This window comes from Rattus rattus, chromosome 1 (assembly GCF_011064425.1).
Source record: "Rattus rattus isolate New Zealand chromosome 1, Rrattus_CSIRO_v1, whole genome shotgun sequence".
In the NCBI taxonomy this organism is placed as follows: domain Eukaryota; kingdom Metazoa; phylum Chordata; class Mammalia; order Rodentia; family Muridae; genus Rattus; species Rattus rattus.
Window position 1 is genome coordinate 153387711 of NC_046154.1, and position 15339 is coordinate 153403049.

At 56.7% G+C, this 15339-nt stretch overlaps 2 protein-coding genes across 3 annotated transcripts; both read left to right on the plus strand.

The window, feature by feature from the left end:
- The first annotated feature begins 1547 nt into the window (after nucleotides 1–1547).
- Nucleotides 1548–3450, plus strand: S1pr4 (sphingosine-1-phosphate receptor 4). The gene has a single exon (XM_032890683.1). The coding sequence runs from the start codon at nucleotides 1573–1575 to the stop codon at nucleotides 2731–2733; it is 1161 nt and encodes a 386-aa protein (XP_032746574.1). The 5' UTR covers nucleotides 1548–1572; the 3' UTR covers nucleotides 2734–3450.
- A 1491-nt stretch (nucleotides 3451–4941) lies between these two features.
- Ncln (nicalin) lies at nucleotides 4942–15026 on the plus strand. 2 transcript variants are annotated; one of them, XM_032907163.1, is made up of 14 exons: nucleotides 4942–5261; nucleotides 7782–7972; nucleotides 8119–8263; nucleotides 8402–8496; nucleotides 9276–9356; nucleotides 10047–10150; nucleotides 10991–11079; nucleotides 11185–11503; nucleotides 12827–12914; nucleotides 12998–13036; nucleotides 13104–13267; nucleotides 13547–13600; nucleotides 13685–13763; nucleotides 13844–15026. In XM_032907163.1, the coding sequence occupies exons 1-14, from the start codon at nucleotides 5078–5080 to the stop codon at nucleotides 13901–13903; spliced, it is 1692 nt and encodes a 563-aa protein (XP_032763054.1). In that variant the 5' UTR covers nucleotides 4942–5077; the 3' UTR covers nucleotides 13904–15026. The 2 variants fall into 2 exon arrangements, with proteins under 2 accessions (XP_032763054.1, XP_032763063.1); XM_032907172.1 differs by having other exon boundaries at nucleotides 13107–13267.
- The last annotated feature ends 313 nt before the right edge of the window (nucleotides 15027–15339 follow it).

Here is a 15339-nt window from a genome sequence, read left to right on the forward strand (position 1 = left end):
AGGCTCAGGATAGGGTAGAAGCTCGGGGAGTCAGTGCAGAGGGGCCCTGGGCAGAGCTTGTGCTCTGTCGGACATCAAGTCTCTTCAGGGTGACGGGGGTCAGAGCAGAGCTGTGCTCTGGTAGGACTGGGGCTCAGTGCAGGGATCGGGGTTCAGGACAGTCCCAGGCTGAGGCTGGGGTCAGAGCACAGGGCAACTGTGTGTGGTGACACTGAGTCGGCGCTGCCAGGGGGGCTACAGGGTTCCTTGCACATGGGTTAGGCACCTGCTGTTTTTGCCATAGGTTGACAAACATTATGAAGCACCCCCGGTACAGGCAACAAAATCTCGTTAAGCACCTGGCATGTGTGGGTGACTTTTTTCGATGGGTGACTTTAGGCACCTACTATGAATTGGTGGCACACTTTATTATTATTAATTATTTGAGTTTTCTTACACAGGGTGTCTCTATTATATAGCCTAGGCTGGCCTGGAACTTACAGAGATCCTCCTGCCTCTGCTTCCCAAGTACTGATATTAAAGGTGTGTGCTGCTATGCCCGATGTGCCACGTTTTTTTGTTTGGTTAGTTTTTAAAGATTTATTTATTTATTATATATGAGCACACTGTAGCTGCCTTCAGACACACCAGAAGAGGACATCGAATCCCATTACAGATGGTTGTGAGCCACCATGTGGTTGCTGGGAATTGAACTCAGGACCTCTGGAAGAGCAGTCAGTGCTCTTAACCGCTGAGCCACCTCTCCAGCCCCTGCCACCTGTTTTTAAGCACTTTCTGTGTACACACAGCAAACACTGATGATCAAGCCCTTGCTGTGTTAGGTCACTAAACACTCGGCACCCGTGAACGCACGGCCCAGGGAGAAAGGTGCTTGAAACCAAACTTGCCAACCCGAGTTTGGTTCTGGGACCCACATGATGGAAGGGGAGAGGGGATTCCTGAGAGTTGCCCTTTGACCTCAGCACATGACATGACTCAGAAAGATTCCTACACACCATAAATAAATAAATAAATAAATAAATAAATAAATAAATGTAACAAAAATCTTAAGAAGATAGCAAGCACCTGTTATGCACAGGTGGCACTTTATGTGTTTGGGTGACATTTATTGAGGCTTGGCTGGTGTATACAAGTGACAAGCATTTATGACATACTTCCTGTGTACAGTTGACAAACATTTATTAGGTACCTGCTGTATATAAGCATGCTTGGAACGGTTGGGCACAAGGAGGTGGGTGGAGGGGTTCTTGGGACCGGAACAGGTGCCAGGTGATGCCCATTGTCCAATAGTGACATCCCATCTAGTGCTCAATAGTGACATCCCATCTAGTGCTCTAACTCCTATCCAAGGACAGAAATTCAGGCAGGGTGGGGTGCCCAGAGGAATCGTCCTCTCCAAGCCCCCAGAGTCACTCCAACGGTTGCTCAGATGCCCCTCCCTGCCCTGGCCTCGCCCCCACCCACTCTGGGGCACCTTGAGCATAACAGGAAATTTCAAACAACAGGAAACCCAGGCCAGGCTGTGACTCCACCCTGCCGGGGGCCTCTCTCAGTCTATCCCCGGGGAAGGCCATGAACATCAGTACCTGGTCCACGCTAGTGACCCCAGAGTCCTGCCACCGACTGGCGGCTAGCGGTCACAGCCTGCTCATCGTCCTGCACTACAATCACAGCGGCAGGCTGGCTAGCCGTGGGGGCCCTGAGGACAATGGCGGGCTGGGGATGCTGCGGGGGCCGTCGGTGGCAGCGGGCTGCCTGGTGGTGCTGGAAAACGCCATGGTGCTGGCTGCCATCGCCATCCACATGCGCTCACGGCGCTGGGTGTACTACTGCCTCCTGAACATCACCCTGAGCGACCTGCTCACAGGCCTGGCCTACGTGGTCAACGTGCTGCTGTCGGGAACTCGCACCTTCCAGCTGTCACCTGTGCACTGGTTCCTGCGGGAGGGCCTGCTCTTCATGGCCCTGGCTGCGTCCACCTTCAGTCTCCTCTTCACAGCCGGCGAGCGCTTCGCCACCATGGTGCGGGTGGCTGAGAGCGGGGCCACCAAGACCAGCCGTGTGTATGGCTGCATCGGTCTGTGCTGGCTGCTGGCAGCTACCCTGGGCCTGCTGCCCCTGCTGGGCTGGAACTGTGTGTGCGCCTTCCAGCGCTGCTCTAGCCTGCTGCCCCTCTACTCCAAGGGCTATGTGCTCTTTTGTGTGGTGGTCTTCGCCCTAATCCTAGTGACTATCCTGAGCCTCTACGGGGCCATCTTTAGGGTGGTCCGAGCCAACGGGCAGAAGTCCCCGCGTCCTCCTGCCCGCCGCAAGTCCCGCAGGCTACTCAACACCGTGCTGATGATCTTGGTGGCTTTTGTGGTGTGCTGGGGTCCCCTGTTTGGCCTGCTCCTGGCCGACATCTTTGGATCTAATGTCTGGGCCCAGGAGTACCTGCGCGGCATGGACTGGATCCTGGCCCTAGCCGTGCTCAACTCAGCCATCAATCCTCTCATCTATTCCTTCCGCAGTCGTGAGGTGCAGCACGCTGTGCTGACCTTCCTGTGCTGCGGCTGCCTCAGGTTAGGCCTGAGAGGCCCTGGAGACTGCCTGACCCGGATCACCGAGGCCCACTCTGGGGCATCCACCACTGACAGCTCGCTGAGGCCCAGGGACAGTTTTCGGACTTCGAGGTCACTCAGCTTCAAGATGCGAGAGCCGCTGTCCAGCGTTTCCAGCATCCGCAGCGCCTAGAGCTTGAACCAGCCGGTCGCCCACCGAGCAGGCCCTCCCAGGAGAGGTGAGAAGGGACTGGACACAAGATCCTAGCCTGACGGTGATTGAGAACATACCTGCAGACCCCGGGTTCCTTCCACGAAACTCCCCATGATGAATGTTTGGCAGGGAGTGGCCAGAGCCAGATCCAGTGAGTCTGGGCCTCGATGGGGCTCCCAGGCAGCGAACGGGGTGTCCATGTCCGAGGTCATGGACAGGACAGTGCCTTATGGTTATTTCTTAGACACATGTGTGCTGTGACCAGGATGCTGTAACATGTCTCTTGGTCACAGTGCTTTGGGGGTGTGTCACTGGCACCCAGTGCTTTGGGGGTGTGCTGGGATGGGGTACACCTGCACCATTTGTTTGAAGGCAACCTGATGTGTTGTAAGAACTACAGGAGGGGCTGGGGGCACCCCAGTCTGTCATCCATTCCTCTTCTCAGTGACTTCCCCATTGGGACAAGCAACCTGCCCCCATGGCCTCTCTCCTCCGGGTTCTCTATCTCTCTGTGGGGAGATAGACCCACCCACCCGAGGTCTGGGGCAATCTCAACTGGTCCTGTAACCCTACAGCCTCGCCCTTCCGGTTCTGAATCACCAAGATATGCTGTGACAGGAAGCTGTGGACTCTACCTTGTGACAGTACAGCTGCGAACCACGCAGGGCTGCGTAAAATGCATTAAAATGAGTGAAACCCACACATTCAGTTTCTCAGTGTATTGTAACCGAGTCCCACTGACAGTGACTCTAGGACGCTAGCGATTGTCACTGTTATAGATGACACAAGTTCAGGGTGTTGGGCACACATCATCTCAACTGTCTTCTCTACACTTTCAGTTCTCATTGTCTGCGGCCTCAGTAGACAGCTGGCATCCATGCCTTGCAGTAATGCTTACCCTGGGGGGAAAGGCCACAAGTTTGAGTCTGAGACTCTGCTTTTTTACCTAGAAGGACCCTAGGACAAGGTCTTCAGAGAAGGCACCATCCCTGAGTTCTCCACAAGCTTCTTAATAGCCCACACTCACCAGTCACCTACTGCACACCTTACTCAAAGTCAGCTCATGCCAGTTTGCATGATGAATTTCCAACTGTGCCTGGAGGTGGGTGGGCGGCACTGTTTGGTCTTTTATTTCTTTTTTTTTTTTTTTAATTTATTCATTTATTATATATAAGTACATTGTAGCTGTCTTCAGATACACCAGAAGAGGGCATCGGATCTCTTTACAGATGGTTGTGAGCCACCATGTGGTTGCTGGGAATTGAACTCAGGACCTCTGGAAGAGCAGTCGGTGCTCTTAACTGCTGAGCTATCTCTCTAGCCCGACACAGAATTTTAATTCACACCTAATTTACCCCAAGACACGGGGACTAGTCAAATCCATAGCAATATTGGGTACTCTGAAATTAAAATTGAAGTTGCAATAGGTAAACCAAAAATGTTAAGTTAAATATGTCCCAAATATGAACAGGGACACTAAAGACCTCCCATCGTCGCCCTAGTCCCACTACAGTTATCTTGATCTCCTCACTGCCATTAAAGCCTGTGCCAATTCCTGCCTTACTACCTTACTACCTGCCCCTCTTCTTCACTTAAATCCTGTAGAAACTTCAAGACAAAGACCTCAGCCTTCATTTTCAAGTCTCCTTTTTTTTTTTGCACATTTTAATCCCCCCTCCTTTTAGAAACTAAAGAACGACTCCAGTTCCTATATTCCTTTGTGATTGCCCGATAGGACTACAATTCCCAGAAAACCAAGGTACCGGATGGGCACTTTCTCTTTCCTTTCCTACCTCTTTCCGGGTCGGACGGTCACGTCCTGCACTTTTAAGTCTTTTATTTTCCTTTTCATTAACTACGCCAAACATAGGGCTTAAACAACCTTTACTGAGAATAGGTTTAAATAGCTTTGTAAATGATCTGTGTTTTGAGGCTTGGATGAGTTAGACTGTCCGCCATAGCTTCGTCTGGGAGCCGCACAGTGGTACTACAACTTCCAGGGTGCTCCGCGCGCAAGGACTGCCACAGCTTCTGAGAGGCCGCAACGCGAGTCTTAGTGTGCCTACAACTCCCAGCGTTCCATCGCGCTCGGAGCCGTTTAAAACGAGGCTCGCTCACAAGAAAGACTATATTTCCCGAAAAGCGATGCGGCAGACAGGGACGTCCGCGGCGCTGCCCGAAGGACCCTAGGGCAGGCGCGGGTTGTCCGTGGTTCTGCCCGAAGGACCTCAGCAGCCGCCCATGCTGAGCTGAGTCCGCGGAACCGCGGTTGTTCCTTGTCGCCGTCCGCCGCCGCCGCCTTTGCGGCCTGCCGCCCACCGGGATGCTGGAGGAAGCGGGCGAGGTGCTCGAGAACGTGCTGAAGGCGTCGTGCCTGCCGCTCGGCTTTATCGTCTTCTTGCCCGCTGTGCTGCTGCTCGTGGCGCCGCCGCTGCCCGCCGCCGACGCCGCGCACGAGTTCACCGTGTACCGCATGCAGCAGTACGACCTGCAGGGCCAGCCATACGGTGCGCGACCCCTGACCTCCTCCCTTGACACTGCCATCCCCCTACTGCCACACTAGTCCTCCCAGTGACTGTCATGCAGAGGACCCCCGACTGCTACCCCGGTCTCCCTACTGACATACTGATCGTGTTCCCCAGCCCTGTCCCCTCAGTTTCCCTGCTGTAACACTGACTCCTGTCACCCTATCCCATTATCGCCACACTGATTCTTACCTCTCCTCGATCCAGTCACCCTGATCCCTCTCTGATAGCGGTTGCCTCAGACCTCTCTCAGGCTGGCGTCTGCCCCAAGGCCTGCTGTCCTGGGGTTCCCTGGGGCCTTGGCTTCCACAGCACCACGCCTTCACCCCTTTGCTCTGCTCCACACCCCTCGCCAAGGTTCCCCAGGATCTCTGTCCCCATACCTAGGCTTTGGGCTTCGCAGAGCCTCCCACTCCCTGCTTATGGTGTCTAGCCTTCCAGAACCTTCTGCTCATTGGTTTGCCTCTCAGCCTTGATGCTAAGTCTCTGCTTGAATGACAAGACCAGTCCCCCATTTTTGAGCGGGTGTGCCAGCCTGGTCTGTGCACCCAAGCCTGTCTATGTGCACCCCACGGGCCCTTGTACCCAGAATTACATTAATTTCTCTTTAAAGCGCACTGTTACCATGGCAGGGGTCATGTTGCTGCCCCAGCTTGGGGAGCTCTAAGGGGTGGAGGTCTGCTCAGCACCTTGCAGGGCCTAGAAAAGTGCCCTGAAACAGTGCCCTGGTGCCTAGGGCACCCTGGGGTGAGGGTCTTATTCTAGGCCAGGTCCACAGGACCAAGAGTAGGTAACCAGGTGCTCCTAGTGCCGTCAGCATCTGCTTGCAGTTCTTAGTGACCTGGCGTCTTCTGAAGAGCCACCTACTAAACTGCCAACTGTGGGGTGTCACGGATGGCCGAGGGAATCATAGAAGCCACTTGAAGCAAGTGGTACTAAGCCTATGGTTGTTCCAGAGCATTCTGTGATCCGGAGGGCAGTTCCTAAACCACTAATTTTCACATCTGCTTCTCAAATGCACAGAATCTTGGATGGGCTGGCGTGTGGTGTGAGTGGACTCGTTTACAGTGGGCAATGCCTGGCGTGTGGCTTTCTAGCACATCCTTGGGTGGACATGAACTAGTGGGATCTTGCATCCTGTTTGTACCCTGGAGGACCTAGCATGGGGCAGCCAGCCAGAGCAGGTCTTGAAAAACCCTGGGGTTAAGTCCCGTGAGCTCCCCTCAGCCCCTGGCTACTCAACAGCCTTACCGCAACTCTCCTTACCCAGCTTCCCCTGCGTCTTGTTGAGAAATAACCAGCGCTGGTGGGAAAGGCGGCTTGTGAGGTGTGACTGTGACCCAGGCTGCCTCCCTCCCGCTGTGGACTCTGGCCTTCTTATCTTGAGGCTTGGAGCAGAACTTCAGCATCTGTCAGCCTCCCCAGGGCCTCGGTGACCCTGAGGCCCAGCGTCACCTCACCGTCCTGGAGCCACCTAATGAGGCTTGGCCTCCCTGGTTGTGGATGAAGTTTTATTGGTCACTGACACCACCGAGCCAAGCAGCCAGCGTTGGGGAGGAGCCTGCTGACTGCCCACCTGCCTTTATGACACCCCTGAGCTGGCACCGCTCAGTTGGAACTGAGACCCTAGCTGGCCTCCTGTGGGTAGTAACACAATGGTTTTGGGGAGTCCTGGGGACTGGTGCTGGCCAGCACTGCCCACTGGGGCTCTGTGTCCCGTCCCCACAGACAACAAAGCTGGATACGGAACACCGTCTTGCCACGTATCCAGCTTCAGTCTCTAGGACTCCAGAAAGCACTGTTCCCTCGGGACATTGGAGGGACCTGCAGGGAGCGCTGCTACCTGAGCCGCCCTTGGAGGCCAGGAACAGGTTGAGGAGGGAGAGCTGTCACCTCTCCCTGAAGGGAGTAGGGTGTCTGCCTGCCGGGAGGTGCTTGGCCCATGCTGACTTTTGGGAAAGTTGTTCCCAGTTGTTCCCTCACCTGACTCCCACGGATTCTGAGGTCCTAGAAAGTGGGGGCTGGGCCTCAGTTGGGCCTGCGCCCCAGGTTCCCTGTGTGCCCAGGAGATGGCCATTTCTATGCTGCCCACAGGGAAGTCTGGGCAGCAGGTCCACATCCGGCTGCTGCCCTGGGGTGCATCTCAACCCCATGTGATTGGAAAGATCATACATGAACCGTTCTAGACTCAGCCACCTTGTGCCTTTGACACCTGGGTCTTTGAGTAGGAGGGTGTCCTGTCAGCATTCAGGTGACCACCCTGGAGACCCCACTGGAATGGAGTTCCCTCCACAGTGAGCCCTCTGTCTGTGCCCCCTCCTGGCCATGTGCATCTAAGGGGTACTGCCTGCCATCATTCTTGTGAGAGTTGAGCATTTATAAAACACCTCATGTATTCTGTGCCACCCAGTGTAACTGTAAGTGGGGCCCAGGGGACTCACTGTGCTGCTGTGACAGGTGCAGGCCCCAGGTCATGACACTGTCACCCTGTGTCTCCCACAGGCACGCGGAATGCTGTACTCAACACGGAGGCGCGCACAGTGGACGCGGATGTGCTGAGCCGCCGCTGCGTGCTCATGCGGCTCCTGGATTTTTCCTACGAGCACTATCAGAAGGCCCTGCGGCAGTCGGCAGGTGCTGTGGTCATCATCCTGCCCCGTGCCATGGCTGCGGTGCCTCAGGATGTTGTCCGGGTAAGCCCATGTCTCAGTCCCATGTGTGCCCCTCAGGTTGCATCTTAGAAACACAGGGGCGTGTCCTTCCCCTTCTGGAAGGAAGCTGAGGTTGGGGGGCATTCTGGGGGTGGCTGCAAGTCCCTGAATGCCTGCACTCCCCACAGCAATTCATGGAGATCGAGCCTGAGATGCTGGCCATGGAGACTGTGGTCCCCGTGTACTTTGCTGTGGAGGATGAGGCCCTGCTGTCCATCTATGAGCAGACCCAGGCTGCCTCTGCCTCCCAGGGCTCTGCCTCTGCGGCCGAAGGTGAGCCAAGCCTCCAGAGCGCGTGGGGTAGCTGCGTCCTGCATCTACCGGCCTTTCCCTGGCTTCTGTGTCTGCAGTTCCCACCCCAGCTGTGGCCCCAGACACAGACCCAAGTGACCCCTCCCCTTCTGTCCCCAGTACTGCTGCACACAGCCACAGCCAATGGCTTCCAGATGGTGACCAGCGGAGCCCAGAGCCAGGCAGTGAGTGACTGGCTCATCACCAGTGTGGAGGTGAGCCCCCACCTTCTTAGTTCGCTCCAGGGCCTTTGCACAGGCCGCAGCACCCTGATCCCAGACATCTAGTCACCCCTCTGCCACGTGTGGGAGGTGGCATGACAAAGGAACGTTACTGCAGGCTGAGGCTGGGGCTCAGTGGGCAGTACTTGGCAGCTCAGTGTCCTGGGCTCACTCCCCAGGGTCACATGAGCCTGGTGTGCTAAGACACCCCTGGGAGGCTGGGGCAAAAAGATGAGGGGTGCAGGGCCATCCTTGACTACATAGTTCAAGACTACCATTGAGACACAGGAGACCCTAGTTTAATAGGGACAGGGACAAAGAGGGCACAAGAGCAGAGAAGAGAAAGAGGGCAAGAGCATGAAAAGAAAAGAAAGCCCTACTTTTTTAGTTCTGTCACCAGGGGTCCTCTGAGGGGATAAGTCAGTCAGCCACAGTAGGGGGACAGCAAGCCAGACTGCAGTGCCACGGGCAGCCGTGCAGACCTAGTGTGCACTGCACGATTGTCTATGGCATTCTGGTGAGTGCTGTGATGGCAGGTGGACAGACTGTCCTTAGTCATGGAGGGTCCTGGGGACTTGGTGTGGTCACCTCTCTGTGCAGTCCCTTCCTGGACCTCAGTCTGTGCCCTGGTCCACCGGGGCTGAGGAGACCGTCCACCCACGGGTGCTACCACTGCCTGTTCTTGGTGTCAAGGCTTATAGCACATCAGGGTGACCCTCAGGAATCACAGCCACTGCCTTGGGCATCTAGAATCCATCTCTGTCTCTCTACAGGGGCGGCTGACAGGGCTGGGAGGGGAGGACCTCCCCACCATCGTCATCGTAGCTCACTACGACGCCTTTGGGGTAGCTCCAGTAAGTACCCTGGTACAGGGCCAGGAAAGGTCAGGGGCACCGCAGAAGGGCAGAGGCTGCCTGGCACCATCTTGGTGGGTGATGTGGGTGGCCGGGGACCCAGAACTTTACACCTACGCTTGAGTGTTGTGTTGCTGAGGAGATGGGTGCCGTGACTGTGACAACACTTATAAAAGGGTTGGTCAGTTAACCTCGACAGCAGTGGGGAGCTGGACCCTACATCCTGATGTGCAAGCTGAGGCAGACAGAGACAGATGGACAGAGTGGGCTGGGCATGAGCTTTTGGCACCTCAAAGCCCAGGCCAGTGGCATACTTCCTCTAACAAGGCCACACCTAGTCTTCCTCAGGTAGTGTCACTGCTGACTGAGCATTGGGGCCATTCTTACTCAAACTACCACACTTGGCTCCAAGCCCCTGCCTTGTCCATCTGTCCCCAGAGCCTCCAAGGGCAGGCTGCCCCAACCTCCCATGACTGTTTGTTTGAGATGGTCTCTCTTTGCAGCTCTAGCTGTCCTGGAGTTCAGACAAATCCCCCTGCCTCAGTCTCCCAAGTGCTAGGGTTAAAGGCGTGGCCATGCTTGTCCAGTGGGCTTTCATGCATGCTTTCTCCCCTGGTGCCCTGTGGCTCTGGCACCAGGTGGGTGGGTCTGGCCTACAGGAGGCATGACTGATGGGCCCTCTGCCCACAGTGGCTGTCACTGGGTGCAGACTCGAACGGGAGCGGCATCTCTGTGCTGCTGGAGCTGGCTCGCCTCTTCTCACGCCTCTACACGTACAAGCGCACTCATGCAGCGTGAGTTCCGGGGGTGGGGGTGGGGGCTGGTCCAGCCCACCCCAGGGTGCTGTTGGTCAGTGGGGATGGAACCATCTGCAGCCAGAATCTCCCCTCTGTTTTATGGACACTCCTGGGTGATCTCTGGGGAGCCCTGAGCCCTGGAGGGACCTGAGCAGCATCCCCGGCCTCCACCCATCCATGCCCACAGTTGGGACAGTCACACCTGTCCTGAGGTACCACCCAGGTCACAGGAGAGTGGTCTCAGCATTTGTGAGCTGGGGCACACAGGGTGGCCACAGTCGGGAGCCTACAACAGTGAGAGGTGGCGGCCAGTATCCAGCAGCTTCTTCATGGTCACAAGGTGGTCCCGTAGTGGTCACAGGACTGAGGGCCGTCACTCTTTTAAAAGTCATGAAGCAGCTTTGTTCTTGCTCACCCTGGATATGTCTGTCCCTTACGGCCAGCACCAGTGGCTTCACCCAGCCCTGGCAGCCCTGTATGACAGTAGCCAGTCAGCAGTACAGGCCATGGACAACCTGGGCTCAGTGGCCTGGCTCTGGTTCCCAGACTGGTGAGGGTGTGAGGCACCCGTGAAGTCCACACAGTTGTGTGTCCGCTGGCCCTTGGCATCTGGGGCTGGGGCAGTGTGGAGGTAGTCTGAGCTCCTCCACTTAAAGTTCTCAGAGGCCTCCCTGAAGGGCTCTCAGGGGACACTTGTGGCTGTCCAAATTGTGGAGCCCCTGGCCTGGCATTGGGGAATTGTCACCTGGTGGTGGGTCTGCAGAAACCTGAGGCTTCCCGTCTCAGTTGGAAACCTTTGTCCTGGTCCTGTCACCCTCTTGACACCCACACCCACAGGTACAACCTTCTGTTCTTCGCATCTGGAGGGGGCAAGTTCAACTACCAGGGCACCAAGCGCTGGCTTGAGGACAGCCTGGACCACACAGGCAAGCCCGGCTGGGTGTGGGAGGTCCCAGACGATGGGCTGGTGGGCGGAGTCTGTCTTTGGTAGGCGGGGCCATGCCCCTCTGACCCCTTTCCTCACCTTACAGACTCCAGCCTCCTGCAGGACAACGTAGCCTTTGTTCTGTGCCTGGACACCGTGGGACGTGGCAGCCACCTGCGGCTGCATGTGTCCAAGCCTCCGAGGGAGGGGACACTGCAGCATGCCTTCCTGCGCGAGCTGGAGATGGTGGCTGCGCACCAGTTCCCTGACGTCAGCTTCTCCATGGTACACAAGAAAATCAATCTAGCAGATGACGTGCTGGCCTGGGAGCACGAGCGCTTTGCCATCCGGAGGCTGCCCGCCTTCACGCTGTCCCATCTGGAGAGCCACCGCGCAGGGCCCCGCAGCAGCATCATGGATGTGCGGTGAGCAGCAGAGACTGTTCCAGGCCCTGTGGGACTCCAGGCCTCTGGGGCTCTTGCCTGCCCGTTAGAGCACTTGGGGCAGGATGTTCATTGGTCGGAGCTGCTTTAGTGCCCTAAAGAAGTTGCCTTCCCAGGCCTTTTCTGGGCAGGGGCAGCTTCTGTAACAGTGGTTCTCGACCTTTAGGTTGAGCCCCCTCTGAGGTTGCGTATTAGACATCCTGCACATCAGATATTTACGTTAAGATTCATAACAGGCAAAAATTACAGTTTTGAAGTAGCCATAAAATAATGTGGGGTGGAGAGAGATGGCTTGGTGGTTAAGAGCACTGACTGCTCTTCCAGAGGTCCTGAGTTCAATTCCCAGCAACCACAGGGTGGCTCACAACCATCTGTAATGGGATCTGATGCCCTCCTCTGGGGTGTCTGAAGACAGTGACAGTGTACTCATATAAACAAAGTAAATAAATCTTTAAAAAATATTTATGTTTGGGGGTCACAACATGAAGAACTATATTAAAGGAAGGTTGAGAACTATTGCTATTACTATTACTATTCCTTCCGTAGGGGTACCTTTGGTGGAGCACCCTTCAGAACCTGTGGGTGGCACTTTCTAGAACCTTCATAGAAGGCACTTTCCAGAACTTGCTGAGACGTTCTTCTGTAACAGTCTCACAGAGGATGGTTGTCTTTTAGAAACTTCCATGGGTCTCATAGGGGAGGTGGAGTATTCCAGAACCCTCCCTTGGGTATCTTCTGTGAGGGTCAATTCTGCGGCCTATGCTGGGGCTTCCTTCTAGAACCCTTTTAAGGGGCACCTTACAGCACCCACACAGAGCGAGTGAGCTTCCTGGGTGGGGCATGAGCTAATGACCTTCTTTGTAGGGGAGCAGGGCCATCTTTTAGAGCTCTCCATGGGCTGCCCATGGAACAGGGTGTGAGCAGTTGTCCTGGGTGGGGTGGAGCTGAGTCAGGAGCAGGCTGTAGGAGGCCAAGAGCCCATCCCACACCTGGAGGTCACAGTGAGGAGCAGGGTCTCCAGGACACCACTCGGGCTGGTTGCTGGGTTGAAGGAAGGTCACTCATCCACCTGCCAAGGGGTCCTGGGTTACCTATTCCCTGCGGGGTATCCTGGGCCCTGCAGGTGCGGTGCTGCCCCCACACTTCCCTATAGCACCTCCACCTCACTGGGCCTTGGCTGTCCTGGGCGGAGGCCATGCTCATGCACACTCTTAGGCCCAGCCCTTGCTACCTAGCTGCTGTCCCCAGAGCCTAGTCACTAGGGTTGACTGCCTTGCCTGAGGAGCCTGTCCCTGTGTCCCCAAGGTCCCGGGTGGACTCCAAGACCCTGACTCGGAACACAAGGATCATCGCTGAGGCCCTCACAAGGGTCATCTACAACCTGACAGAGAAGGTGAGCCTCCTGGGCTGGCCCTGTCTGGGTAGTCCGTACAGCCCCGCTGACCAGCTCACACCTCCCTGTCCCTCCCTCTACAGGGGACGCCCCCAGACATGCCAGTGTTCACGGAGCAGATGGTAAAGTGTGGGGCATTGGGGGGGACCACAGGGACCCGTGCTGTGACCCCAGCTTGCACCCCTCTAGCAGGTCCAGCAGGAGCAGATAGACTCAGTCATGGACTGGCTCACCAACCAGCCCCGGGCCGCCCAACTGCTGGACAAGGACGGGACGTTCCTGAGCACACTGGAGCACTTCCTGAGCCGCTACCTGAAGGACGTGCGGCAGCACCACGTGAAGGCTGACAAGCGGTGAGCGGCCAGCCACGGGCCCTCAGCACGGGAGACACAGGCCCAAAATAGGAGCAGGCCAGGGGCCAGCATGGGCGTCAGTCCAGGGGAGTTCCTAGTCCCCTTCTTGACTATTTCAGAAATATTCTTAGCTTCCTGAACTGAGCACTTGACCTGTAGTCTGGGCAAGCCTCACGCTTGCCATGTTCCTGCATGGACCTCCCAAGCACTGTGACGCCAGGGAGTTCTCTGAGGAGGAGCCTTGGGGAGAGGCACTGAACCAGGGCTGTCTCTCCACAGGGACCCTGAGTTTGTCTTCTATGACCAGCTGAAGCAGGTGATGAACGCTTACAGGTGAGTGGTGGGCCAGAGTCCAGGGCACCACCATCTGTGGGGATGACCATTCTCCCATCCTTGACCCCATGGACTGTCCCTCAGGGTCAAGCCAGCCATCTTCGACCTGCTGCTGGCCTTGTGCATTGGGGCGTACCTTGGCATGGCATACACAGCCGTCCAGGTAGGTGAACGACTGTGCAAATGTCTGGGGTGGGTGGGGGCTGGCTCTCCAGTGTCCCTCATGCATGTTCTTCCCACCAGCACTTCCATGTGCTATACAAGACGGTGCAGAGACTGCTGCTCAAGGCCAAGGCACAGTGACAGTGGCCATGCACAGGTGGCCCAGGAGGTACTAGCCCACGCACCCACAGCAGCCAGACTGAACCACAGAGGGTTTGGATGGGTCACTAGGATGCAGGGGCACCTCTCCCTGTCCATTTCTTTGAATGCCCTGGAGGAGAGCCCCGCCCGCCTGCAGACGAGCCCATTGGGATGGAATGATGACCCGGGCCACGTGCACTGAAGGGCCACACGCTGCTGTTGGCCTCCCCAGTGGCTGGGTCCCAGAAGCCTGTCTCTGCAGTTCCCCAGAGGCAGCCACCGTCAGCCTGCCTCGCCCCAGCACTGGCCAGCACCCGACACTGTCTCCCTGATGCTCCTCCTCATACCCCTGTCCCGCCTGTTGTCACCTCTGCCACCATTGAACCCACCTGGTCCCCCAGCTGGATCTGAGCCACCTGAGGTTCTGGCCCCTCCTGCAAGCGTCCCTTCGCTCAGTCCCAATGCTGGTGACTGAGCAGGAGTTGGCCCTGGTCTGGAGTGTGTGCAGTCCTGAGGTCTCCCCACCTTCTACACTGCTCTCCCCCCCCCCAGCCTCAGTTTCCCTACCTGAGATACATTCTGGGGAGTCCAGTCCTCTGTCATAGTGTCTGATGGGACCCAGGCCTAGCACAGCCCTGGATGTCCCCAACAGGATGGCCTTGGGAGGGGGACACCGGTGCTGACGGTTGACCTCAGGGACCCCACAGTGAATTGATTCAATTGATTCAATAGCAATATGACCCAGGAGGTGTCAGGCGGGGCAGCGGAGGCCATCTGAAGACCAGCTGCTTGCATCCCTCTAGCACCTGCTGAGGCCTGGCTCCCCCACCCACCATAGGCTGCCTCTGTTCAGCAGTGGTGGCTGCCACCCTGGTGGCACTCGTGTCATAGGACGAGGGGGGTCAGCCTCCTGCCCTGGCCCTGGGCACTCTCGTTCCCCTCACTACTCTTAACCTGGCAGCTGGTTACGGCTGAGGCCAGTGCCACCTGCCACTGAAGAAGTACACAGGGCATGTGCCACCTCCCTCTGTCCTGACGGGTCATGGGGATGGATGGCCCCTTGGGGTGGCCGCGGGTCTGCAGTTGGCGGGTTACAAAATAAAAGCCATATTGAAGGACCGAGCCTGTAGGTGTCCTGAACATGTGCTGTTTGCTTCTCTCCTGGGTCTGTGGGGTGTCAGTCAGGCCCTGGCATCCACCCTGGGCTGTCCAATGAATATCGCTTACTGGCACTGCACGTGCTCTCAGTGGAAGAGGCAGGGGACATGCCACATTGGGCAGGGGTCATGGCAGGGCTGAAGGCCCAAGCTTACACTGGGCCCTGCTCATTGCTCAAGTGCCTGTCTGGTAAAGTCAGTCAGCAAACAAAAGTTGAATTGCCGCTGTGAGGCTGGGGCCTGTCCACCAGCTCATGAAGGGATTGCTAATCTCCCACT